General features: G+C 46.0%; 1 protein-coding gene across 1 annotated transcript; it reads left to right on the top strand.

The window, feature by feature from the left end:
- Positions 1-761: 761 nt before the first annotated feature.
- SLC48A1 (solute carrier family 48 member 1) lies at positions 762-25,029 on the top strand. The gene is made up of 3 exons (XM_074934943.1): positions 762-949; positions 19,312-19,479; positions 21,573-25,029. The coding sequence occupies exons 1-3, from the start codon at positions 811-813 to the stop codon at positions 21,707-21,709; spliced, it is 444 nt and encodes a 147-aa protein (XP_074791044.1). The 5' UTR covers positions 762-810; the 3' UTR covers positions 21,710-25,029.
- The last annotated feature ends 1,042 nt before the right edge of the window (positions 25,030-26,071 follow it).

Consider the following 26,071-nt stretch of genomic DNA (forward strand, 5'->3'; position numbering starts at 1 on the left):
CTTTTACAGATCCCTGTCCTATAAAACACCAACAATGGAGTGGAGAGAGGCACTACCAGCAATGGGGCTGCCGTGTGCTCAGGACAGAATAGAGAATTTGAACACAGAGTGGAATATCATATGACGAATGAATGAAGATTTGACTTCAACTTCTTTTTTATCATCACTAGTGGCTCGATCAGATCTTTGTGCTATGTTTCCTGGGATGAAAGAAGTAGGAATTCATCTCTTGCTACTCCTAGTCACAACAGCTACAGATGAGCGTTCTTTTGCCTCATTGAATAGAATTTTGTGTTCTGAAAGAAGTCGCCTTCTGCCTGATCATGTGAATGAACTAATGAACTGAAGGAATGGAAGTATCGGTCACACGAGAAGCCACCAAAGATGAATGCATTGCATTCAAGAAGTTCGTTAACAGAGCTGTGCAAAATCATAACAAGAAACCAAGAAGGATGTAGATGTAGTGCTTCATCAAAGGCTTGAGTAGCCAACTTTAATTTGTGTGATGATTTTAAAACGAGTTAAAACTAATAAAATGATCATGAAACGTTTTTCAGTTTTTCCTGTGATGCCATACATCCCACCTTCGCCCTCACCCCGCATCGGCCCTGACCCCCAAATTCGAACACCCCTCCCCCTTTCAATTCCCGGGGAAAACACTGGTCCGTGGGCGCAGACCGTGCCCGTGGTCCGCGTGTTCAAGCCGCACCCCCGACCCCGGCTCGCTCCCCCGGCCGCCAGGGGCGGGCGGGGCCGAGCGCTGGGTGAGGCGGGGCGGCTCGGCGCGGCCCGCACAGGCCGGTTTCTCTCATGGCGGTGAGCCGGGCGCTCGGGCTCCGTCTGGCCTACGCGGCAGCAGGCGCCCTCATGGGCCTCTCGGCCTTCCTCGCCTGGAGCCTGGCGCCGGCCTTCCGCCAGCCCGCCACGGCTGCCGCGGGGGGGGTCTCCGGTACGGGGGGGGTCTCCGGTTCGGCGGGGGGGGCGGTCTATGCTACGGCGGGGCAGGTGCTTGGGGGGGGGGTCTCCGGTACGGGGGGACGGGTGCGTGGGGGAGGGGTCTATGCTACGGCGGGGCAGGTGCTTGGGGGGGTCTCCGGTACGGGGGGACGGGTGCGTGGGGGAGGGGTCTATGCTACGGCGGGGCAGGTGCTTGGGGGGGGTCTCCGGTTCGGCGGGGCGGGCGCGTGTGGGGGGGGTCTATGCTACGGCGGGGCGGGTGCGTGGGGGCGGGGGTCTCCGGTTCCGGGGGCCGGGCACGCGCGAGGGGGGGTCCCCGGTACGGGCACCTGTGGTGGTTGGTGTACGGTGGCAGGCTCTTGGGTCGGTCTGGTATGGCGGGGCATGCATGGGGTGAGGGGGTGGGCATAGTCCCGGAGGGTTGCTGTCCGGTACGGGAGACTAGGGGGGCTAATATGGGGGACACGAGGGGGCTCTTGTATATGGGGGCTGGGCACAGGTAATGGGGGGCTGTCCAGTATGGGAGGTTACGGTGGGGCCCTCTAGTGGGGGGGAGGGGTGGCACAGACATGGGTGGGGCTCCCTGGTATCGGGGAGGGCAGGTGTGGGCATGAAGAGCATTTTCCAATACCTAGGGAGCAGGGGGGCTCCCTGGGGTCCTCATGCAGCTGGGGCTCCAGGCACACAGTGGTCTTTCCAGTATTGGGGGAGTGGGGAGGTGAGGGGTTCCAATACTGGGGACACTGGGGTGTGTGCTCCCGTACAGGCAGGTGCTAGGGCTTTGTTCTGTAGGATGGAACCAGGGGAGTTTATGGGGCGTCTGGTCTGTAGCTACTGCCCAGGCCAGTGTGTCTGTTGGGGATTCTTGGGGGTGGGAGATCATGGTACTAGCAGTCTGTGCTGTGCTAGCTTGGGTTCTGTGGGGGATGCAGCCCCTTATGGTCAGGGGCTCTTGCATGTTGCACTGCTGGGACCCTGTGCTGAGAGATCTTTTAGCCCAACTGTGCTGGGGGTTTATACTGTATGTACCCTGCCACTTGACTGGGGACTGGACTGGGTGCACCTCACCACCTGGCGGGGGATCAGATGGATTCAGGCAGGTCCCCAAAGTGCTTTCATGAGCTAGTAACTGTTTCTCAGGGATTTGGAGCAGTTTCTGATCTTGTGTTTTGGGCTGGCTGCTCTGTTTGTTGTGGCTCATTTTATTCATCATCTGTGAGGCTTTCTCATGGAGTTTGACATTTATTTAGTTTTCAGCAGATGAGGCTGTATAGCCCACAGCCACTCCCCTCTCTAACAGGGGCTCAGCTTCCAGTATTTTCAAGACTGTTCCTGTCAAGATGGAGGATCCTATGCTGGGATTTACGGTCCACCAAGTTTGCTGTAAATGTGGCTGTCCTCTGCTCCACTTCATTCAGCTCTCATACTGCTGGGAAGATACTAATGCTGCCTCTCTGCAGGAGATTTGGAGTCCCTGCAGGTGTATACAGGCTATCAGAATAGCCCATTCTGATACTTGTGGGACTAGATTTATAGAAAACTTTTTGTCCTTGCTCATTTAGGTAATATATTTATAGCTGCCACTCTCAAGATTGTTAGGGTTTCATAATTACAAGGCAGCTGTAGTAAGCTGCTCATGTTATGGTAGATGGGAGTGGGATCTTAAGTGTTGTAATTTCTGCTTTTGGGTGTGTTCATTCGTCTGTGGGAGGATTCATAGATTTGAAGGCCAGAAAGGACCATTATTTTCTAGTCTGACCTCTAGCATAACACAGGCTGTGTAACTTCACCTAGTAAGTCCTCCATCAAACCCATAACTTTTGGTTGAGTTAGAGTATATTTTATAAAAACACCTGGTTTTGATTTAAAGATTTCAAGTGGTGGTGAATCCACCAGGCCCCCAGGTATGCTGTTCCAGTGGTTAATTCCCTTCACTGCTAAAAGGGTATGCCTTTCTTTCTAGTGTGAATTTTTCTAGTTTCAGTTCATGTTCTGGAAGTCGTCATGTTTTTTTCTGCTAGACTAGAGAGTCTAATCAGTCAGATCAGAAATGTCTTCCCATATACTTATTTTTAGCCGTTGGTCAAATCACCTCCAGATCAGCAAGTGGCACCGTGTAAGAGAGAGGCAGTAGAAATAAATGGAGTTCTTAAACAGCAAACTGTCTACTTTATATGTAGTCAGGGTAACAGAGATACTTCTAAGGATTTTGTGGAAATGATAGAGGCTCTCTAGAGTCTGAACCTTAATGTTGCCATTGTTGACTCTTTAAAAGTGTGTCAGAGCATTATCTGTAACTGGTGGTAATTAAAGACAGTCGGTCAGGGATTTCTGCAAGCCTTCTGAGAGAGTGGGGAAGCCCTTATGATTTCAGTGTGCTTGTCAAGAATGGGAGAGGTATGGAAACTTCATCATTGTCTACATTAAGGACTGTTAAAATTCACCAGTTATATCACACAGGTTGCCAGCTGAGCCAAAGTGGGCTGCACTTTTTGTTCAGTGAACAGTCCACTTTGGCTCAGCTGGCAACCTGTGTGATATAACTGGTGAATTTTAACAGTCCTTAATGTAGACAATGATGTATACCTTCAGTGTATAGGTGATCAGAACTTTCAAAAACTGAAGAGTTGCAGCAGATATATAGGGAATCCCTCCCTGAACTTTTGCACGTGGACCTTTGAAATTTTATCTGGTAGGATTCTGAATTTTCTTTAGTGTTGTCCCTTGAAATCAGGATTTTTAAAGGACTATATGTGAGACTTATAATGCACTGTTAATGTCTGATCCAAGTTGAAATTTGCCATTTAAAGTGGTTGTTTCAGGATTACGTTAACTTCTTACCAAATGTGAAAACTCAGTAAATGAATAATTTAAGTAAAAAAATAATTTAATTCCTTCCACTTCTGGAACCTCACTGCTAACAGGTGCTGATTTTGCTCTTGTGTAGCACATCAGTCCCTAGAATGTGATTGCAGCAGCTCTTAGCTATCTCTTAGCAGTGCTGCTGTTTTCACTGTGAAAGGCTAAGGGAGGATTGCATATCTAGTTTGTCTGTGGGTTTTTTGTAAATGAGGGTTTGGAGACATTTTTTACTACTCTCAGGCTCCAGACACACTTTTTATGAACATAGTCTCAATTCAATAACAGATTAGGGCTAGCCCAAAATGTGGTGTAAGCCTGGCCCCCTTCCACTTCCCCCTTCAGAACCCCCAAACCCTCCCCCCCCCGCTCCTTGTCCCCTGATCGCCTCCTCCCGGGACCAGCCGCCCCCCTGGGACCCCACCCCAATCCAACCCCCCCGTCCCCTGACTGCCCCGGCCCCTATCCACACACCCCGCCCCCTGACAGGCCCCCCGGGACTCCCACACCTCTCCAACCCCCCCTGTTCCCAGTCCCCTGACCGCGTGCCCCTCCCCAAACCTCCACCCCATCCAACCGTCCCCTGACTGCCCCCTGGGACCTCCTGCCCCTTATCCAACCCCCCACCCCCTTACCATGCCGCTCAGAGCAGCAGGAGCTCGCAGTCCGGCCGGAGCCCGCGACGCTGCCCGTGTGGCGAATTGAGGCTGTGGGGGAAGGAGGACAGCCTCCCCGGCCGGAAGCTCAGGGACGAGGCAGGACGGTCCCGCGGGTCGTAGTTTGCCCACCTCTGCTCCAGTGTGTTTCTGATGCCCTGTCCAGTGCAGCAGCAAGCTATGGGGCTTCTGTGACACACAGGATACAGACATTCCCATTTGCCAATAGTCTGTTCCTTCCCAACTGACTTTTCCTCTGTGTGCCCTGCACATACTGCACACTGGGAGCTTTTGTTCTTTGCTGGTTGGAGAATCAGATGGAGGTGCCACCTACCTGCCCCATTCTCCTGGTTCTATAGAGCTATTTGGTATACAATAAATACAAAAGAGGTTAAAGAAAAACCTATTTTCTACTGCCTGCACACATAGTCCTCCCACTTTGCAATGGGGTTTCCAGAGCCTGCCTCTTGACTGGGTATTAGTGTGAAAGGCAAAAACAATATCAAAGCCATTCCAAATTGTTGGGTCTGAGGTTGTCTGGTTTGGCATTTGTGGTTCTATTTTAACTCCACTTTGCATCACAGTGCAGACTGCATTCCTGGAATATTGTGAATCTTCAGTTAGCAAAGTTGTTCACTACTCCACGCTTAAGAAGATCCCACTATATTTAAGCAGTGTGGCCCCTTAAGTCTCAAGTAAACAGTGCTTTAGTTTAATTTTTGTCTCTGGGATACTTCACTAAATAGATTAGTCTGTTTTTATCTTAACTTATTAATTAGTAATTGTTTCCATTGAGAAGAGATGGAAGGAGGGGAATTGGGCAAGCTTTTGAAAAGTTCCCTAACTTTAGAAATTTCTCAATAAATTGGCGAGGACGGTAGATGCCTTTTTGTGACTTTCCATATTTTTAACAGGATAGTAAATACCAAATGATTGCTTGTTAGCTAATGTTTGTGACACAGCCCACAAAGGCTGGGGGGCATAGTGTTTGTGCTGCTGCAGCCCATGCTGTTGTGAAAACAAAAAGCTGAGCTAGATGTGTCAATGCAGAATAGCCCGTGCATGGGATCAGAATATGCTGGTTCTTGGCACAAACTTTCTTTTAACTTAAATGTACCTGTTGCATTCACAAGGTTCAAAACCTCACTCAGGCACCTGAATGAGAGTTGTAGGTCCGGTACTGTGTATGTGGGAGAAGGTTGTTGAGTATCTTTGGCAGCCTGGCAGCAGTTCCTCATTAGCATGCCTCTGATTAAGCCAAGAGTTTGCCTGCCTGTCTGTTTTTATCATTTTGTATTTGTTTGTACATATTTATCTAGCTTTAACATCTTTCTGTTTTACCCTCCCCTCTTGTATTCTTGTCCTCTTCCATCTCTTGGATGTCCAGTTCTGAGAGATTGTCGGTAGAAGTGAAATTGATTACTTCACTGACTTTAATTCCGTCCTTTCTTGTTTGTTTGTGACATCAACTCCTTTTCAGAGTCTGTTTAACCAAATGCTTTTTCCTTCTTTCCTTGATGGTTCACTTTTCTGCCTGTCTCTGATTTAAGAATTTGATAGGCAGTGTCAAATATTTCTCTCTCTTGTGGAGCCTGTTCCTCCGTGTTTGCAATCAATTTATTACAGTCTATACACTGCCTATGTTTTTCGGTTACCTATGATGTTTTATTCCCCACTGCTCTCTGCCTTCTAATCTGCCTTCCCCTGCTGGTTTTCATTAACCTGCAGTCCTTTTCAGGTGTTTCTCTTCTACATGTTTTTACTCTTGGCTACATACTATTTATTTATTTAAGTTATATACCATTGCAAAGATGTGGTAACCCGGGTGCCTGTAGGTGAGGTCTGAAATCCATCTTCTGGTACCTAAAGAACAGCCTGTTTTACAAAGATGACAAACAGCTACATCTTCTATTGACTTCGGGAACTTAAATATGCACCCAGACTTGAAAATTGTGATCTATATCAGTGGTTCTCAAACTGTAGCAACCCGAGGACCCATTGTGATTTAAATTTTTTTGGCAACCCCCAAGTCTTGCCGCTTAGCCCCAGGCCCCACCCCCACTCCACCTCTTCCCACCCCCCGCTCACTCCATCCCTCTATTGCTCGCTCTCCCCCACCCTCACTCACTTTCATCAGGCTGGGGCAGGAGGTTGGGGTGCGGGAGGGAGTGTGGGCTGTGGGAGGGAGTTTGGGTGTGGACTCCGGCCGGGCGGCTCTTACTTAGGGTGGCTTCCGAAAGCGACCAGCACATCTCTTTGGCAGCAGCTCCTAAGTGTGTGTGTGTGGGGAAGGGTCAGGGGGGTCTTCATGCGCTGCCCCTGCCTGCAGGCACCACCCCAGCAGCTCCCATTGGCTGCAGTTCCCAGCCAGTGGGAGCTGCAGAGTTGGGGCGGGGGCAGCATGCAGAGACACACACACACACACCCTGCCCGGGGGCTGCAAGGACATGCCGGCCGCTTCTGGGAGTGGCACGGAGCCAGGGCAGCTTGGGAGCCTGCCTTAGACCTGCTGCACCGTTGGACTTTTAGCACCTAAAACCTCCTGGTTTGGCTTCAGTAGCCTCCAGGAGATAGAGGGTGGGGGAGGAGTTGATCAGCAGGGCCTGTGGACTCCCTGGAGTTCCCTTGGGGACCCCAGTTTGAGAAATGCTGATCTCTGTCTTAAATGAGACACATACCTATTGTACTATCCTCTCATTTTAGGCAGACAGCAAACAACACAGCTCCAGCAACCTGATGGACAGCATAGTTAATGGGCTGAGAGCAAGGCCCTTGAGTAATAATCCTAGCGCTCTCACTGATTTACCACTTCACTTTGGGCAAGTCCCTTAACTTTTGTGTGTGGTAACTTCTCCCACCTGTAAAGTGTGGATAGTAGTTTTCCTACTTAGGTACTGTTTGTCCATGTGTTGGAATGTATAAAGCAAAAAGTATATAAACAGTGATTATTCTTAAATTACGGTGTGTTGTTTTGGGGAAGCCCAGGTAACTCAAAAGTTCAGAATGACATTGCGTTGGTAATTTGTACTGTCATATGCGGGGTAAAAGAAGAAGCACAATAAAACAGGACATCCTTAAGCTGTTCAAATATCATGCCCCTTCCTGATTCCGTTTTATTTTTTCTATTCTACATATTTTGTCTCTGTACTTTTTACTTAACACCAAATGCATTTTATTTTCCGAAGAGGATGGGTGACTTGTTTCCAAACTTTTCAGGTCTTTCTGGAAAAACATAGAACTCTCGTGCTTTGAGAACATAATATACACCAGATAGGCTGGAACAACTGCAAAAAAGCTGATGTGTGTCAAGGATGCACTTTTTGTAGAGATGTTTTAAAGCATTTTTTAAATACCTGATAAACTGGGAGAGTAGAAGCCTCTCCTTTCTAGCAGGCATATATTGGAATTATTGACTCTTTGGAGACCCTGCTGACTAACTTAAGGCCTTAGGTATATTGTGCAACTCCATATGGGTGTCTTGATGCCTGCACAGAATTAAATAGTAGAATAGTCAGCAGTTCTCAAACTGGGTCAGGACCCCAAAGTGGGTTGCGACCCCTTAAAAATAGGGTCGCCAGGGCTGGCATTAGACTTGCTGGGGCCCGGGGCTGAAGCCAAAGCCTGAGCCCCACAGCCCAGGGCTGAAGCCAAAGCCTGAGCCCCACAGCCCAGGGCTGAAGCCGAAGCCTGAGCTCCACTGCCTGGGGCTGAAGCCGAAGGCCAAAGGCTTCAGCCTTGGGTGGTGGGGCTCAGGTTACAGGCCCCCCATCTGGGGCTGAAGCCTTTGGGCTTTGGCTTTGCCTCCCGCCCCGCCTGGGCAGTGGGGCTTGGGCGGGCTCAGGCTTCAGTTTCCCCCTTGTGGGGTCATGTAGTAATTTTTGTTGTCAGAAGGGGGTCACGGTGAAATGAAATTTGAGAACCCCTGGAATAGATTGTAGAAAAGGGCTGTGTTTGTTCAGTAGTCAGTCTTTAAATATTAATAACTCTTGTTTAAATACAAAAATACTACAAATTCGTCATCAAATTTGGGGTGATGGCAGTAGAATTTTATGCTTTAAAATGGAGCAGCTAGGAATGAATAAAAAAATTGAAGAAAATAGGCAAAGAATGAAAAATATACACATACACCAAAATGAGAAAATATGAATGTATATTTTTGTCTTGATGCCCCTTTCTCCCTCCTTTCGCTGTTGTCTATTTAGACTACATTTTTAGAGGCCAAGATCTGTCGTATTATGTGTCTCTGAAATGCCAGGCAAAAATAATAAATAATATTGTTGGTTTAGTTTTAAAGTGCTATATTAGATGCACAAAGCATCTGAAATCTATAAGTCTCATTTCCTGCTACTAAAACTGGATGATCAGACAGACTTCGAGTTGAGCAAAGACTTCAAATGCCAATTGCTTTTCTTCTTGCACATGTGCAGTCCAGCCTACTTTGCTCTGAACCAAAAAGTCAATCTACTTGTACTGCACATGCCCAAACTGCAATTTTGTGGGCTGAGAAGTTGGCCAAATAAAAACCAGTTTTCACTGGAACACTCAGAAGATTCTTTTCCTCAGAGGACTGTTTCCCTAACAAATTTAAGTTTTCAATCCCCAGCTGTTTTGGCATAATAACTGTTCAAACAAAATCTTAAGAAGATTTTTTTTTAACTTGTTCCCAAAAATGGCTGAAGCTGAACTATTTTGGCTCAGACTTGCAGAAGAAAACATTTTACCCTTTCATAGAGACGTACAATTCTTCAGCCTGACAGGACAAGGTCTTGGATAGTTATGAATGACAAAAGAGGGTCAGAATGGAAATGCATAGGGTCCCTTCATATAGGTGTCACTAATGCTTGAGCTTGAATAACTGCGCTTATAAAACAAGAGTCTTATGGATGTTGGATGGAAAATGGCATTCGGATAACGTGTTCTGAAGAGACTACTGTGGGTTCAAATATTTATATAATTCTCCCCAGAAATGTGCCAGTGGTTCACAATAGCATTATCCATATTTATTTTAATTTTGCATCATCATCACATTTGTCATTGTCAACAAATTTGGTTGTTTGTTTTTTTAAACTCCTGTTTAACTGTTCGGTCTTCTGGAACTCCCTGTGGGAAGAAGAGCTGTTAGGGGTTTTTTGTCTTGTCCTTTGTCAAACTGTCCATGATACCCATTGCTGTGAGATCACTAATTATGAAGGGTATTTGTCCCACACCTGATTTGACAGCAGAGGCAGCTTTTTTATTGTCTTAGTCAACAATGCAGCTCATTTATCAAGGCTCTGAAAAATTAGTCAAAATGACGAGGAACTGGTTTTTAAAAAAATACAACCTGGTGTTCATTTTAGTTGTTGCACTTAGAGAAAATGAGACTTGTTTTATGTACCTTGAAGTATAGGAAGCTTTGGAATTGTGCTGTTGAAATACTGAGGATAATTATCAGTATTTTTCTCCTTTAAGAGTTGGCTACCAAACTTGGTGACATCTTGTTTTGCACTTATTTTTAGGAAGTTGTTCATTTACACACATTTCAAGTACTCTATAGGGTTTATATTATTAAATCTGGATTTAAGATTTGTCAAAATACCCAAGTTGACTTTTTCTTTAAAGAAACTGTGCTTCTGTCTGCGCTGTTTCAGATCTACTATGTGCTTTACTTAGGTAATCTTTATTTTAGATGTGACGATTTTCCATAGCTCAAAGTAAGAAATCCCACAGATTCTGTTTTGCTGAATGGCAATTTTAGCCCAGGACAGTTCCGAGAGCAATTGTCCGAGAGTGGTGGTGTCAACCAAATATTTCCAACTGTGAAAGAAGCAAGATTATATGAGTAGTGTTTGGGCCACTGAGGCAACTTCATCTGACCACCTTCCAAAACTACTGCTGCAGGGCTACTTCCAGAGGCCGCGATACTGCTTTTGTATGTGACTGTGGTGTGGGGCTTGGATCGAACTACCTGGATGCAGTGTTGGGTGGCAGTGGTTAGATGGAGTATCTTTTGGGAGTAGGATTATGTGGAACAGAAGATTTAAACACGGAAAGTCATGAACTGAATCCTCTTGAGGTCTTTAAATGTCTCTCCCCCGCTTTATATTATATCATTTTAATTTTATTCCAGTAAAAATTGTTTCCAAAAACAATTTTTTGGAGCAGAACAACTGAATCAGTCAGTTATTGTATTAGTGTTGGAGCCAGTCCAGTAGAGCTTACAAAGCCATATAGTGCATGCTTATTGGATGTGTGCCATATATCTGCTGGAGGTGTTCTCCTATAGATGATGAGTGTACTCCTTGTTCTTGGGAGAGCAGAATGGTCTGACTGCATTCTAACCACAACATGACCGTGTTACCCTGTTAATGGGAGCGTACTATGAGACAGAAGGATAGGCTATTTGAAATTGGGGCGTTCTGATGTCGCACAATATCATCTTGTCTTAAGACCATTGTAAGAGCATGCATCAAAATGAAGCCAGGCTCAGGCTTTGTAGGTTTCATATTAACCAGAAACAGCCATGTATTCTCATTTAGTTTCCCACATAGTTGTTATGGCTACTATCACATTTTTCAAGACCCTTTTATTTTTAATCTGGCAAATTGACCTGGCGCCCTCACCAGTTACCCTAGGGAGGTTATTGGATAGAGATGGTTTCCTTTCATAGCTCCACTAAGACAAGTTTGTTTATGTGGCTTTGTATGGTGAAGAGCTTTGCTTCTGTAATCTTTGTTGGTAAAGTCAAAGTCTTGGGGTTTGCCTACATGTGGAGTTATTGAGGAACAGCTGTTCGTGAATACCTCCATGTGTGGACATTTGTATTCCTCAATAAGGTGGCCTTGTATCTGTTTAAGCTTAACTCAGTGGGCTAAACAGTGGGTTAAACTAAATATGGATATGGCACTCTTACTGTGAAATGAAGGTGTCCACGCATGGAAGTGTCATGGGGTGCACAGCCTCGGTGTTCTGGAACCACTCTGAATGAAATTCAGACAGGACCCTCTTGTAGTGTCTCCCCTCAGGGCATACTCTCACTAGGGCAAGCCTCCTTGGCTTCAGCACCTCCTGGGGTCTGACCTTGGAGTGTTCAGCACCCCTGTTCATGCCCTGAGCTCCTTGCAATGAGTCCACCTAAACAGGACATCTGGGGAAGCCTTACTTACCCACCAAAGGGGCCATGAACCCCCAACTTGACTCTCAGCCAGTGGTGTAAAACAGAACGTTTTTTTAATAATCTGGAACACAGCAGAGAACAGATCTTGTTAGCACAGAAAGCAGGTAGTTACAGCACAGTCCATTTTGGAGGGATCCAGAACCCTCCACTCTCCCCCCTGAGTCCCAACCCAGGAGTGGCTTTTGTCCAGCAATCTCTCACTATCTGCTCATGTTTTCAATAAGAATGTTTGCTGAGCTATCCATGGAACCCCATTGCCTTTATTACTATATAAAGTGCCTTGGATTCCTGTGGCTTGGAAGGAAACCAAGGCTTCAGTTTTCCCAGTGAATACTTACAGTAAATGAGCGTGTGAGGGGAAATTACCTTTTGGGCAGAGACTGGTCATAATTCTCCAGGAAGCTAATGCTCTGAATTTCAGACACTGTATATGCTGTCCTGAACAGCTTCCCAAAAACTTAGCAATAAATGGTCCAGTTTATCACCGATTTCCCTGTTGTTTTTTTTATTGTGAGGGCTTTAATCTCAGCAATCATATTGCTTTGTGTTTAACAATGTATTGGTCTGACTTGGAATAACGGGCTATAGCTGTAATGAGCAGCAGAAGGTATCTGCTGGCCTGTGGGAACAATGCTTCAGAATGTGCTGCTCATGAACCACGTTGCCCTTATAGTTGTGTGTTAATTTTACAGAGCAGGGTGGAAGGAATGCCTTGTTAGAACTTCTCCAGCGTGAAATGCACGGGCTTGAGTGGAAAGTCTTTTTTATTTAATATTGCTTCTTCACTCTCAAAGTCCAATTACTTGGGCATTGGTCACTTGCAGTTAGGAGCAGCTGTTGACCAGCCAGTACACCTGTGCAATTGTTATTACCTACAGATGTTAAGACCAGAAGGAACCAGTCTAATAATCTGCATAATGCTCATAGCCCTGGCCAGAGAACCACACAAAGTGGACTATAGGGGAAATGCCTTCCATTGCCACATCTCAAACAAGGCTTCTCTTGTGGCCCAGCAGGTGCACCAAAGATCAGAAATTGCCAAATGGAGAGAGAGAGAGAGCCCTTTTGCATTATGATAGAGATTGTATATGAGTGTTTCAGGTACTGTACTGTCAATAACAGTGGTCACTTAGTTGGGTAGTTTCAAAACTAAACAGCCCTCTGAAATGAAAGCTTCTTCTCCCTTATATAAGCCCGCCCTCTCCTCACTTTTTTGTTACAGAACAGGAAGTTCTATGGCCTTTGTGGGAGAGAGGGATGGGCGTTCAGTCTCCAGGCCCATTCAGCCATGGACCTGTGGCCAGAACACCAGAATGGGAGCCAATTGGCATGACATGTGAGTCACCTATTCCCTGAGAACTCAGACCAGGAGCAGCTGTCACTACTGGCTTGGCCCCTGTTCAAATCTAGAAATGGATTCTGTTTGATTCCCTAGAAATGGAACTCTACATATCCCATTACCAGCTCCCAGAGCCTCCAGTTGCCCTGATGTTCAGTCTGGATTTCATTTTGATTGGAGATTATTCTAGTGATCCTGAAGTGATTAGTTGCCATTGACGTGTTTTTTCAGTTACTGTACATATTGAAAAGGAAGGCACGCCTTCCCCTTTTAAATGAACCTTTCGGTTGTGCTTACCTGGCAGTGGCTTTTAGTGCTATTGCTCATGCCCAGGATGTGTCAGTTATGCCAAGTCTGAATTAATCTTCTCCAGTTTTGATCACAAATACACTTCTTTAAAATAAAGCCAACTCTGGATGCAGTAGCATTGAAGCCAGTGTCAGGAAAGTGCTCCAAAAAGTTAACTGTACTGGGGAAGGCTTACTTCGCCTCAGCACTGATACCCTGGGGATTAGTAATTTAGCAAATTCTCTCTGATGTTTGAGTCTGTGCAGGTCTCTCTCTCTTGTCACTAGACATTTGTTTTTTCTTTACCTTAAACTTGTGAGGACACTTCTCAGAGCAGGTGTTTCTTTTGTTCAGCCACATAGGACAAGAGAAGTGTGATTGGACCTCTGCGGGTTTCTAAGTTCTGCTTGCCTTGGTTGTGTATTTTTGTTGGTTTTTTTTTTTTTTTTTTTTTATGGTTGAGTAAAGTTTCACTAGTGGCCTTGAGTTTGAATTGCACCTAGCTCAAGGGAGTCGTTACCTTGCTTTGTACCTTCATGTGCTACCACCATACAAATTAAGTAGGAGCAAGAAATGTTCCCTCTAATTTTTTCGATCCATGTGCAGAATAAATTGTTATATGCACCAAGGTATGTGTGGATGTGCGCCACCAGTAGAAACAGAAAACCTAGATATAATATATTTTTAAAAAGTGAAATAGGGATAATTACTCCAGCCAGGACAGGTTAGGCATTTTAGAACTCACTACTCAAAGAATTAAATTTAAGTGTAAGAGAAATAACAATTATGAAATACATAGACCAGTCAAAACAGTAAAATAACACACTTTGAAATAATAAAATTATAGAGAATATATGTGCATTGCAGGAATTACCAAGAAGTTAAAAACAACAATAATGGAAGTATGTGTTGGGAGGTGAGTGTGACACAAGAGATTGTGTGCGCAATACTGTGTGTGACACAGACTGTGTTTGACAGTGTGTGACAGACTCTGTGTGTGTGACACAGACTGTATGTGAGAGACAATGTGTGTGACACAGACTGTATGTGAGAAAGAGAGAGAGACACACACACAGCATGTGTGCTGGCTGGTGGGAAAGCAGGGGGTTGGACTAGATGACCTCCTGAGGTCCCTTCCAACCCTGATATTCTGTGATTCTCAGATGCCCTGCACTGTCTCTTTGAGACTCACTGAAAGCTCTCCTGCTCTGTCCTGAGCCCTGTTGTCTCCCCTCTCCCGCTCTGCAGAGATGGGGGGGGGGGGGGGGAGGGAGAGGAGAGTGAGTGAGTGTGTGTGTGAGAGAGAGAGTGACAGACAGAAAGAGAGACTGTGTGTGCTGGCTGCTGGGGCAATCTCAGAAACAGTGCACTGTCTCTTTAAAAAAGGCATTCAGCCACTCATCCTTCCCCACAGCAGCTCTGAGCCAGGCTGTGTCCCCTGCTTCTCCCCTACTCTGCGGAGATGGGGTACAGGTGGAGGGGGACACCCTGACATCAGCACCCAGGAGCAGCTGCAGGATGGAGCAACCTGGGAGGGGAGGGGCACCTGAACACATGCTGCCCTCCTAATCAGCTGGGCAGCACTTAAATCTCTCCTGCACAGTGCTCAGGTGCCCAGCTTACAGGGAACACAGAAGCAGTATTATCATGGTTAGAAGCAGGCTGTGATTTGGTGCCTGGACTGGCAAACTACTTTTACAGCTTTTCAAGGCAATTAGCTCATCTGATTCTAAGTATGAAAATGTGAACAGCAAGTGGTGGAAGCCATCCCTGGCTTATTTGATACTGCAGTAAAATCCTAATTCTCCTCAATGAGAATTCATTTCCCTGCAGTGTAGTTCTTGGATTCTAGACAGCTGTGCTCTGAGTTGGATTCCAACCCTGTGTGTATTTGAAGCATTAGAATGAATTTAAACTTGAATAAATCATAATAAAGTAGCTAGTTTTGTGTCTGTCGCATCTCTTGTAGTCTTCTAGGTTCTGAATGCAGTGAATGCATTCTTAATTCACTAGTTTCAGAGTAACAGCCGTGTTAGTCTGTATTCGCAAAAAGAAAAGGAGTACTTGTGGCACCTTAGAGACTAACCAATTTATTTGAGCATAAGCTTTCGTGAGCTACAGCTCACTTCATCGGATGCATACTATGGAAAATACAGAAGATGTTTGTTTTTATACACACAAATCATGAAAAAATGGGTGTTTATCACAAAAGGTGCTCAAATAAATTGGTTAGTCTCTAAGGTGCCACAAGGACTCCTTTTCTTAACTCACTAGGAATCCAGTTATAATGCATTTGTGGAAAACTGTTTTCACTGTGGCCCTTTACAGTGCTGCATCATTCAGGATTGTTAGTGATCTGACCCTCAGCTGTAAATAGTTCATGAGCTTTATAAAAAATATAAAGTCCGAAATATAGTCATTTTATGCTGACTTAACAGATGTTGCAATTTCAGAAGCCTAGCAGTCTTTAGCACTTGTGAAACACTATTCCTAGGGATGGTGCCTATATGCTGTGCTGTTTTGTTTTTGAGCTTCCCAATTCTGAGAGTTTGGAAACAGTCAGCATGAACAGATGGAATTCTGGGCTAACACGAACCTTTTAGATCTTCCATTCAGCATAATGCTAAGACCTGGGCTTTTGCTGACTTGAACCTGTTTGCAGAGTTTGTGTAGTACAACACCATGACCTGTCAGTATCTAAAGGCAGAGGCCTTTCAGTTTCAGGAGTAGCAGATGATTTTGGGGAAAGGGCCAAGGTATGTATATGTTCCTTTCAGACCATGTGGGCTGATTGCCAGGAGTCACAGTTCTAAACCCAATTTCGAATCATTTGAATTATAACACTGTTGTTGTCTTAAAAGTAATAACTGTGTGGAAGCTCTTGGGACCATCCGTAGAGAAAGGGAGGCTGACTATATCTTCTTTTGCATGTGTCAGTCACACTTGTCACAAGTACTCCTAGTTTTTTTTGCGGATACAGACTAACACGGCTGCTACTCTGAAACTTGTCACCAATTTTTTTGCCCCGTCATGTCAGATGATTACTCTAGGGCTCACAGGTTTAACTGATGATAAATGTTACTAAGTAACTTTTCATGCAGAAAGTGCTGTGTCAGGCCTTGTATAAGGAGGGAACCAGGTCATTCCCTGTGTGCTGAATCAGTTCCTGTCATGGGAGAACTACACCATCAACTTCTCCTAAGAACAACAGCTTTAGTGCTGTAACACAAGCACCATTAATCAGCACTTTAATAAGTAAAATGTGCTTAGTCATTGTGTGAAAGTGCACGGGCGGCTGTAACAACCATGGGGAAATGTTTACATTCTGCAAACTGTGAACATGGAGCTTCCCATTTTCTGTGTTTTAAATGTGGTTTGAGCTTTTAGCTACTCAGAGAGAGCAAGCTTAGTTAATATGGTGGTCAAGGTTAGTAGCTTAACCTTCTTAAGCGCTAGGTTCTTCTAACAAGCCTCACACCATGTTATTAAAAGCATTGCTCACACTGTGGTGGTCTTCTGTATGTGTCCACAGAGCACAAGAGTGCCCTTCTGCTGAACACATTCAGTTCAGTTCTGATCTCTCGTGTGTACAGAATGCTGTCATGTCAAATCAGCTGTTCAAAAACTTTGGCAGTAGCTGACATCACAAGATTTGTGGCATTAAGCTCTGAAGTTGCTTTAAGGAGTAGTGCTTCAGTGCTGTCTGTCCAGCCAGATTAACAGAACAGCAACAAGAGGCAAACCCTGCCTATCTGTTTATACACTGAGAAAGGATGTGATCCCTGCCGAATTCCCCTCAGCATGAATTTGGGCTGAGGGCTCTGTGACGGTGAGAATTTTCTGTAATTTTTTTAGGAATTCTATGTTTGTTTCAGTTTCCCCTTTATTTTGAATGCCCACCCAGTAGGAGGAAAGGGACTCAGTTTGCTCTCAGGGCAGGCTGAGACATGGGTGTGTTTGTGTTGCCTAGCTGTCTAAGCCTGAATGGGCCATTAAAAAGGACTGGCCAAGGCTGACACTCTATCAGTGGAAAATCTGAGAAGACAATGGAAAACCCAGTCACCAGGACATTGGCACTTAGCAGCCAAAGACCCAGAGGGAGATGGATGGAATGTTCATTGCAAAAGTTGGAAAGTTTGTACTGAAAGAGACAGGAGACTGCAGGAAGAGAAAGGGCAGTCTCATGGTCAAGGTAGTAGAATGCCACCCAGGAGAACTGCATTCTATCCGTGCCTCTGCCACAGAGTTCTTATGTGATCTTGGACAAGTCACTTAAACCAAACTCTTCACAGGTGGCTGCAAATTTTGTGTGCCTCATTTGCTGTGTGCCCTATTTGAGACACCTTGGGCCAGATATGCAGAAGTGCTGAGTCTTTGACTGCAAGTGATACTCCTGGGGGAATTCTGTGCCACTGCGCACATGCATATGTCAAGTGCCACACGCATATTGAATTTTTGTTGCAGAAAATAGCTTCTGCTGACATGTTACTGCAGTTCCACGTTTTGCCCACTGGAGGGCGCTGTGGCACTAGAATAGAGTAGCTGCTCCTGGCAAGCCCCAGCCAGAATAGTGAAGAGAAAGAACCTGCCTTTTTCACAGCACCTGTTGGGCCGGGTCAGGAGACAGGGGTTACGGGGAGATTGACAGCATGGGGCTGCTGAGGGGGTCACAGGCTGGCTCATAATGGCTAGTGCGGGAGGACAGACTGGGACAAGGGCGGAATGGGAGTGGAGGCGCAGGGCCATGGGGGAAGGAGGTGCAGGGCTATAAGGGGAAGGGGTATGATGAGTGGGGGCACAGACACATGGGGACAGGAGGTGCAGGGACACATGGAGATGAGCGGAGGGAGCTGAGGGGGTGCAGGGACATGGGCAGAGGGGGAGGAGGTGCAAAGCTACAGGGGGAAAGGGGAATGGCAGAGTGGAGATGGAGGTAGATGTGCCTGACTGAATGGGAAAAGCTAGAGGTCATCCAGGGTCTGCATGGGGACACTTCCTAACAATCCCTTCCTGTTCCGCAAAAAAACCTGTTTCATACTTTTCCCACCCATACCCAACAACCCTTAAAGTTCATACCCAGCAATTATTTCCGTCTCCCTCAGCTTCTCTGTTACCCCTGGCCCCCCCAAGCCTTTGAACAGCTTCTGAGGGGTGCGGGAAGTACGGTTCTGTACTGCAGTTTAAATGAATTATTACTCAGAGTTCTGTATTAATATGCCTAGTAAGTAATCTATTTGTCAAAAAATATTTCCTGACTCTCTTTTGTTGTCTGTATTGTTACAGACATACTTGCTGACAGGTATTTTGAAACAAATTACCAAAATAATTGAAACCAGCGTGATTATATCGTGTTATTTTGACAAAATATGCAGAATTGTACAGAATTTTAAAATTCTTGGTGCAAAATTCCACAGAACTGTGATTTGAACAACTGAAGTGCTATAAAATGCTAAATACTCTGAAAAATCAGCCCTTAAGATTTTGGCACCCAAAATTAGTCTGCATGTGACATTGTTGTCTTTAATCTCTGTGCTTCAATTCCCCAGATGTAAAATTGGTTAATAACACCATCTAATCTCTTGAGTGCAGTGGCAATAATCATTAATATTTGATGCACTGAACTGCTTGTTAAGTATCCATACTGTGGTGAGAGAACCATAAAAATGCCCAGGAGGAAACTAATCTTTGTATTCAGAGCAGGGTTTGAACCACTGTGTTTTTAAATAAGTCCTGGAGTCACACACTGAATGTGGAGGATAAAAAGTTATTGAATAAGTACCTATTCTTGAATGAGGCCGGGTCCTTTGGAAAAAATACTGTGAGATCCTGTAATTGAACTCTGTTTCATAATTCATACACACAAGGGGGTTGAATTAGGGTTGCATGGCCAACCTTAATTCTAAGCGTTTCCTAAATTTTGAGCGCTTGACTTTGAAGCCTTAATGTTCTTTTAATGTAGCTTTTGGATGTAATTAGCTGTATATTTGTTTATAGACACCTTTCTGTGTTGCTGTGTGATCCATTATACTGATTCCCCTTGCTGTCTAATTGAGCAGGTGTTCTGGCGCTCTGGGCCCTAATCACGCATGTGATGTATGTGCAGGATTACTGGAGGACCTGGTTAAAAGGGCTGAGGTTCTTCCTCTTCATTGGGATCCTCTTCTCTGCTCTCTCCGTGGTGGGATTTTGCACATTCCTTGTTCTGGCCATCACCAAGCACCAGTGTAAGTATATTGTGCCAAGAGTGATCATGGGGAGGTCATTAGGAGGGCTGGAATTAATGGGGTCATAGAATCATAGAATATCAGGGTTGGAAGGGACCTCAGGAGGTCATCTAGTCCAATCTAGTCCCCCTGCTCAAAGCAGGAGAAGCAGGGATTGTAGAGGGGAGAACAGGCACAAGTTAGGGACTTGCCCAAGATATTGAAATTACTTCTAAGCACCTGTCTATTCAGTCTTCATAAATCAGTTTGGATTGGAATTTTGCCACATAAGCATACAAGTCCCTAAACTCTTTGCATCAGCGTCTGTGCCTGTCAAATCTCCAGCACACCATGTAAAGTTACGGTGCTATAAAATATTTAACAATAAGCCAAAGAGGAAGGGTCAGTGTTGTTGGACTAACTTTGTCACCCCCAGGGATTCATAAACACCATATTCTCTAGATGGAACTCACTTTTAAAAAAACTGTTCACATTTGTGATATTTATGTATAGACAGCCACCCAAACAATCCCATCTGCCAAGGATTGGCAGGGTTCATTGGGAACAGAGCCTCTTAACTTCCCTTTGTTTATATCCAAGTAGAGTTCTTCTGCAGAGATTTGAGGGTCTCCTTTCATTGTGACATATTCTACTGAAATGTTAGAAAATGTTAATTGTGCCCAATTAGTCAATACCCACCACAGCAAGATGTGGGCTTGGGGTCGGGGAGCAATGAGGGTTACTGTGGCTCACAGTGTGGCTTTGGGGCTCCTAGGTGTTACTGCTCTAGAAACAACACTACTTAATTTGCATGCTTAAGTCTGGACTGTACAGCACTTTCCTGTGGCAGAGATGGAGAGACCATTGTGCCTACAATATAAGAAGCCGAGGATCGAAGTGTGTATGAAAGCCTTGTGCTGAACCACCTCTGAGGGCCATGGAGCACTGCGTTCCTGGGCAATGGCACTTACCAACTCTAGTGTCTCATTTTGCGCTAGCTGTTCTCTGATGAATAACCAAAAATGCTTCTTTCCTTTACATCTCCATGAGCCCTGCACAATATGGGCAATTGATACGTAAGCTTATGCCAGTAGTGTAAGATCTTTCAAACCATGCAGGTTTTTTTCACTCAATTATTAGATGCATGATCATCCCAGTTTGCTTTAAGTGACATGGAATAAGCTTTCAAGCAAGACAGTGTCGTAGGGCTCTGTGAGTGAGGCTGGGTCTCCTCTGAAAGACTGGGAGTATAGAGAAATAACAACATTCCTCTTATTCCTCCAGTTAGCATGCCTCTCTTATGCTGTCCTGCTCTGCAAATGCTTACAACACTTGTGCTATCAGCTGTTCCACCTCATGCAGTCCTGTGTTCCCTTCAGTGCCTCTTTCTGTCACTGGCAGGCAAACATCCTTCTTGCTGTGTGTGTGTGATTCATCTCTTCTCCTCAGAACCCCCAAATCACCCAAGTTCCTAGAAAACAGTGGTCTTTTCAAATGGAAAATGGATAGTTGTGTGGAAGCCTGGTCCATCGTGTAACCACAGCTCTCTACTCTCGGGACCCACTTAGCCATAGTATTGAGCTGGCTGTTGGATTGGTAGCTGTATTATTGGTGTTTTGCTGCAATCGCTGCTTCACACCTGGAGGATTCTTAACGGGAGGAAGGGAATGGCTTCACAGAGTGATGAAGGGTCACTGTGACCCTTGCTCAGAATAGCATCGTGCATGGAATGCTGCTTCCTTGGAGATGGCACGAGTGTCCTTTCCATTTGCTTGCAACTGGATTCATGTTGAGCCTCCAGGACCCACTGCTCTTAGAACTACAGAACCCTAAGCAGAACTGATGCAGTTCAGTGGCACCAGTGCACACAGCACAGCTTGCAAACCTCTGTTCCTTCTGGAGACAGGAGCACAAGTCTTCTGTTGAACGGGAGCTTGGAGAGAGGTTCTTCCTGGGACAATCTTTCACGGTGCATGTGTTGGGGTTCGTCCTGCTTTGAGCAGGGAGTTGGACTAGATGACCCCTTGAGGTCTCTTCCAACCCTAATCTTCTATAATTCTATGTGGAAATCTAAAGGGGGATTTTAAATGTAACTGGCTCCTTTTCTTTCCTAGCCCTGACTGACCCCAGCAGCTACTACCTGTCGTGTATCTGGAGTTTCATCTCCCTGAAATGGGCCTTCCTGCTCAGCTTATACTCACACCGGTACAGGAATGAGTTTGCAGACATCAGCATCCTCAGTGACTTCTGAAGCTTGGACTTAATCCTGTCGGAAGCTCCTAATGTTTGACTGGGCTTTTGGATGCCCTGCACTGGAAGGAGGCTGCAAAGAGGCAGAGAGCAGGAGCCAGCCCAGCTCCGCATGACTTGTCTGTCTGCAGTAGGGGTTTTCTTAATTGCTTTTATTCAACCACTTAATTTGGCTAATTATGTCAAGCTAGTGTTTTTGTTACCCTCCGGGGAGTCCGTGTGTCTGGCAGTGAGTCAAGTTCCATGCACTCACATGCAGCAGGCCTCAATTTGCTATCTGCATTGCTCTGCTGTTATCGTAGACCAGTGACTTTCAAACAGGAAAGTTGAAGATTAGCCTGTGGATGCAGCACCTGGTTAAGAATTGGGCATCCTTCTCTTAGCCAATGACTCATCAGCCTGCTGTGGGGGTGCCCAGGGTTGCTTAGCAGAGGACCATGCCCTGTGAAGGGAGGTCTTTATTCTCACAGGACAGTTTGAGAAAGCGGGGGGGCCATATTGTTTCCCAGCACTGGGGAGGACAAACCCGTTGATACCTCCACACCAGCCCCCAATTCTTCAGCATTTTCTTGTGCTTCTTCCTGTAAACAGTTGGGCTAAGAATAAGGCATGGTGCTGGCTCCACCCTGCTGTTTAGAGCACATGCATCCCCTTGTGCAGGAAAGAAACAAGAAGTCAGCAATGCAGTGTCAGTTGTCTCAAACGGAGGTCACTGATGGGGAATCCAGTGCTGGAGAGAATCAACGCTACCCCAGCATTGCACCACGTTACTTTGTACTGCCTGTTAACTCAGGATCATTCTCAAAGGAAACCATTTTGTTACAGCACTTAAGAGTGAGAGATGTAGCAAGTGGCATCTGACGTTTGGATAGTGGGTTCACTGGGCAAGGGGCTGGGCTGTTTGAGTCTCAGAAGGGTTCTGAATGTGTGATTCATTGTTTTAAAGCAGTCTGTACCTTAATGGTCGTGAAGCATTTGGAGGGCATTGTGTGTGCTTCTGTTCCTGTAATGATTCTTGTTCTGTTTCACTCTAAACCTAAAGCTGACCTACCACTATGGATCATTAGTGCTGAGTGGCTCCAACTAGCATAGGGGGAGAAAAGCAAGAGCTCAGCACATGTGAGCGTCCTGCAAAGGCCAGACCAGCTGTAGATGGCTGGCTGCCGCTCAGTGGAGGTGGCTTCTTCCTGCTGGAACCTGGTGTAGGGTACATAAGTCACTTGCAGTTTGCCTGGGTTGCTAAAGTTCTACAAATGTATGCTCTTGAGCGTAAGATGGGCCCCCACTCACCTACGGCCAGATGAAATTGCTGATGGCAAATGGGTTACAGGACCACAGCAGAGGAGCCCAGGTGACGAAGCTACCCGGCTCTTCTCCAAGTTTGAAAAATGCATAGGAATGTACCCAATATGCAGCTTCAGCAGATCTGCATCACAAGTGTCACCAGCATAATGCACAGAATCGGTGCCCCATGGTAGGTCTGAACTTCATGGGACCTGCTATGGGAGAAGTCACACTGAGTGCTCCTCCCCCTCTGCTAAGGGGAGACCCTGCACTGGGATTTTGCAGTGTCGTCAGCTTCTCCCTCATACATTGATCACTTTTACCCTTGTGTTTGGTCCTTGTTAATATTCACCCTGGGAAGCTTCAAACTGCAGGCTGTTGCTTTTTCTTTCAGTTGCTCATGCATATTGTTCAGTTTTTTGGGATGATTTGCTGGAGGTGTCTCATCAGCATTGGGCAGTTGGCATTTCCTTTTTAATAAATTAAAATAGCAGTTGTGTGTAATTGTTTCTTTTGTGCAGTGGGTGGGGGCAGAGGCACGAGGAACTCCAAGGCCTGGCAGATTGAGAGGTGTGAGGGAATTGGGCTGATGGAACTTGACTGCTCCAATGCATGTGCATGGTCACAGGTCCAGTTGTAAAGTCACTTCTGTATATATACTACTGAAAAAGTCTCCTAAAACATAGGGTCAAAGCGATCTCCTAGGCAATCTACAGAATGTAAAGCACAGAGGAAACTGCATAGGGTGCAGTGACTAGGCTGTGAAGTAGGTGTGCTGGGGCCTTACCTGTTTGTGTTGTCAGGCCAGCTGTGTCAAGCAGGGTGGGTTCTTTGTGCTGATGTCTGTGCAGTTGTCCACTGGGGAGCAGCTTGCAGTGTCCAAAGTAGTGTGTGTCTCTAGCTGCATTCTCTCACCTTTACACACCTAACTCAGCTGAATTTTCTGGAAAGTTTTAGTGCCTCCCCATCCACACCCCACGCTGTCCTGTGCTTGGTTTGGAAGATCAGTAGTTCGAGCACATGGCTGGGTTTGTTAATTATTTTTGTTAAAGGGATTTTCAGTCTTTGAGATTCATTAAATATAAACTTCCTTCTGTTTGTGGGGCAGAGACCCTGACAATTGATGTCAACCCCAGAGCAGCTGCCAGGGAAAAGCAAGGAGTGAAGGCTCAAACTGCAGCCAACACCTCCCAAGGCAGCAAATGCTGGTGAGACAGGGCCGCTAGAAATCCTCAGAACCCTGCAGGAATCTCCAGTGCTGAGCAAGGGTTGCAGCTCTGAAATACCCATTATAGAGATTAATAGTTAGGCTCAGAATTACTGAAAAGCCCCCTAAAGGTGATGTTGGCAGAAGGCAGCATGAGATTCCTGACTGGGTGGAATGAGTGTCCCTGCCCTCATGAGCAAATCTGTGACAAGGCAGGGAGGAGGCTGCCTGTGGACTAGACATCACAATTTCAGTGTTTTAAACTGTGGTATCTTTAATCCCCCACCTAATGGCTCACATTGTCCTGCTCCTGGGAGGGATCCTGAAGAGTAAGAGCTGCTGACTTCAAATTCGGAGGTTCATCTTGGCCCTAATGTTACTCTAAAGATGGAACTATGTCTCTATTTGCTTACTAAATTACCTGGTGTAGACGGACTCCTCTCTCAGGTTTATACCCAAAAGGTCCACAGCAGCTCACCCTGGAGGTTGTGGGGGGCTTGTTTTGAGTGACAGTAACTTTGCCTACAAACAACCCACTTAGTCAACCCCAGTCTTCTCTCCACCACTTTTGCTCTAGAATTTGTACTCATGTCACAGCTTTTTAAAAGATTGTGTCTGTAAATATATAATATATTTTTACATTGTATTCATGCTTTGTTTGCACGCTCAGTAAGAATTGGGTCATGTAGCAGGAGTGTAATTCATGGGGCGGGTTCATTTCCATGTATCCCAGTGTGTGTCTGACGTTGTATTAACCACACTGTGTAATTTGTATGTGACACCATAGTAAGAGCAGAAATACATGATTCTCTTTCTCACCAAACCAGAGCGTCCAGTGTGATTACCTGTCCTGTAGGAGCAAAGCTCTTCCCTGTTGCAACAGAATGTTTGCAAAAATCACTTTTAAAAACTGTTTTAAAATGATTTTTGAACACAATGGAAACTAGTGTGGCTGGGCCTGGGACCAGAAACAGAGAACTTGTTAACCTGCACTCAGCTCCCATCATTCCCTGGTCGCAGCAGCATTAACATCCAGACCTGCGTTGTGCACTGTCTTCTGTGAAAACACCAGTTCTCCAGGGCGGGTATGTGTACACAGCCCATGGCAGCAAGCCTCCCAGCCCCCCTCAACACACTTGCTGCTCTAACAGTAGCTGTTTACCCAGCACTTTGAAGTGGGAGCTCAGGCTCTGACACCCACCCCTCTCCCTAGATTTCAGAGCCTGAGCTCTAGCCAGCACTTCCACTTCAAAGTGCTGGCTACACAGCTACTGTTAGTGCTCTGGCACAAGCCCTGCTAAGCCATGTCTGCCAAGCTGGGCTGGCGGGCTTGCTCCAAAATGCTGTGTGGACGTACCCCGAGGGACATGTCAGATGTTTGAGGAGGGTGTGAGACAAATTGCATTTAGCATGGGTGAGGGTAAGCTGCTCCATGTGTGATTCACACCGTCCACCCTGTGTGGCTGCGTTGCCATGTCTTAGTTCAGGGCTGGGCCACCGCTTTGGAGTGTGCATGTTTGGCTCCTGCTGTTTCCTCAGCACGTAGCCCAGTCTCTAAAACCTCAGTGAACAGCACATCAGTTACAGCACTGTCCCCAACAGCAGTAATGCTGCATGCACACCAGGCTTAACCTGCCCCTCCCCCAAGTGCCCACAGAGCAAAGTTACAGCATGCCCTGACTCTGGTATACCTAGGGGAGGGCATGCCAGCATCAAGGATCCCTCACCCCAGACATGTTGCCTGCAGCCCCCTTCCATTTAAACTATGGGAGTTGTAGAACTTGCATCTCTTGTTATAACTACAGCTTTGCATGGGGAAGGGACAGTAGTGGTTAAGAAAGTAACAAACCAGGCTGGGTCAATTTGTTGCTT

This window comes from Natator depressus, chromosome 20 (genome assembly GCF_965152275.1).
Source record: "Natator depressus isolate rNatDep1 chromosome 20, rNatDep2.hap1, whole genome shotgun sequence".
NCBI lineage: Eukaryota > Metazoa > Chordata > Testudines > Cheloniidae > Natator > Natator depressus.

What these genes read in the sequence shown, in the direction of transcription:
- SLC48A1 (XM_074934943.1), top strand. Translation starts at nt 811, where the DNA reads ATGGCGGTGAGCCGGGCGCTCGGGCTCCGTCTGGCCTACGCGGCAGCA. An exon ending in TGCCGCGGGGGGGGTCTCCG is followed by an intron (nt 950 to 19,311) that starts GTACGGGGGGGG and finishes CTAATTGAGCAG; the next exon opens with GTGTTCTGGCGCTCTGGGCC. An exon ending in GGCCATCACCAAGCACCAGT is followed by an intron (nt 19,480 to 21,572) that starts GTAAGTATATTG and finishes TTTCTTTCCTAG; the next exon opens with CCCTGACTGACCCCAGCAGC.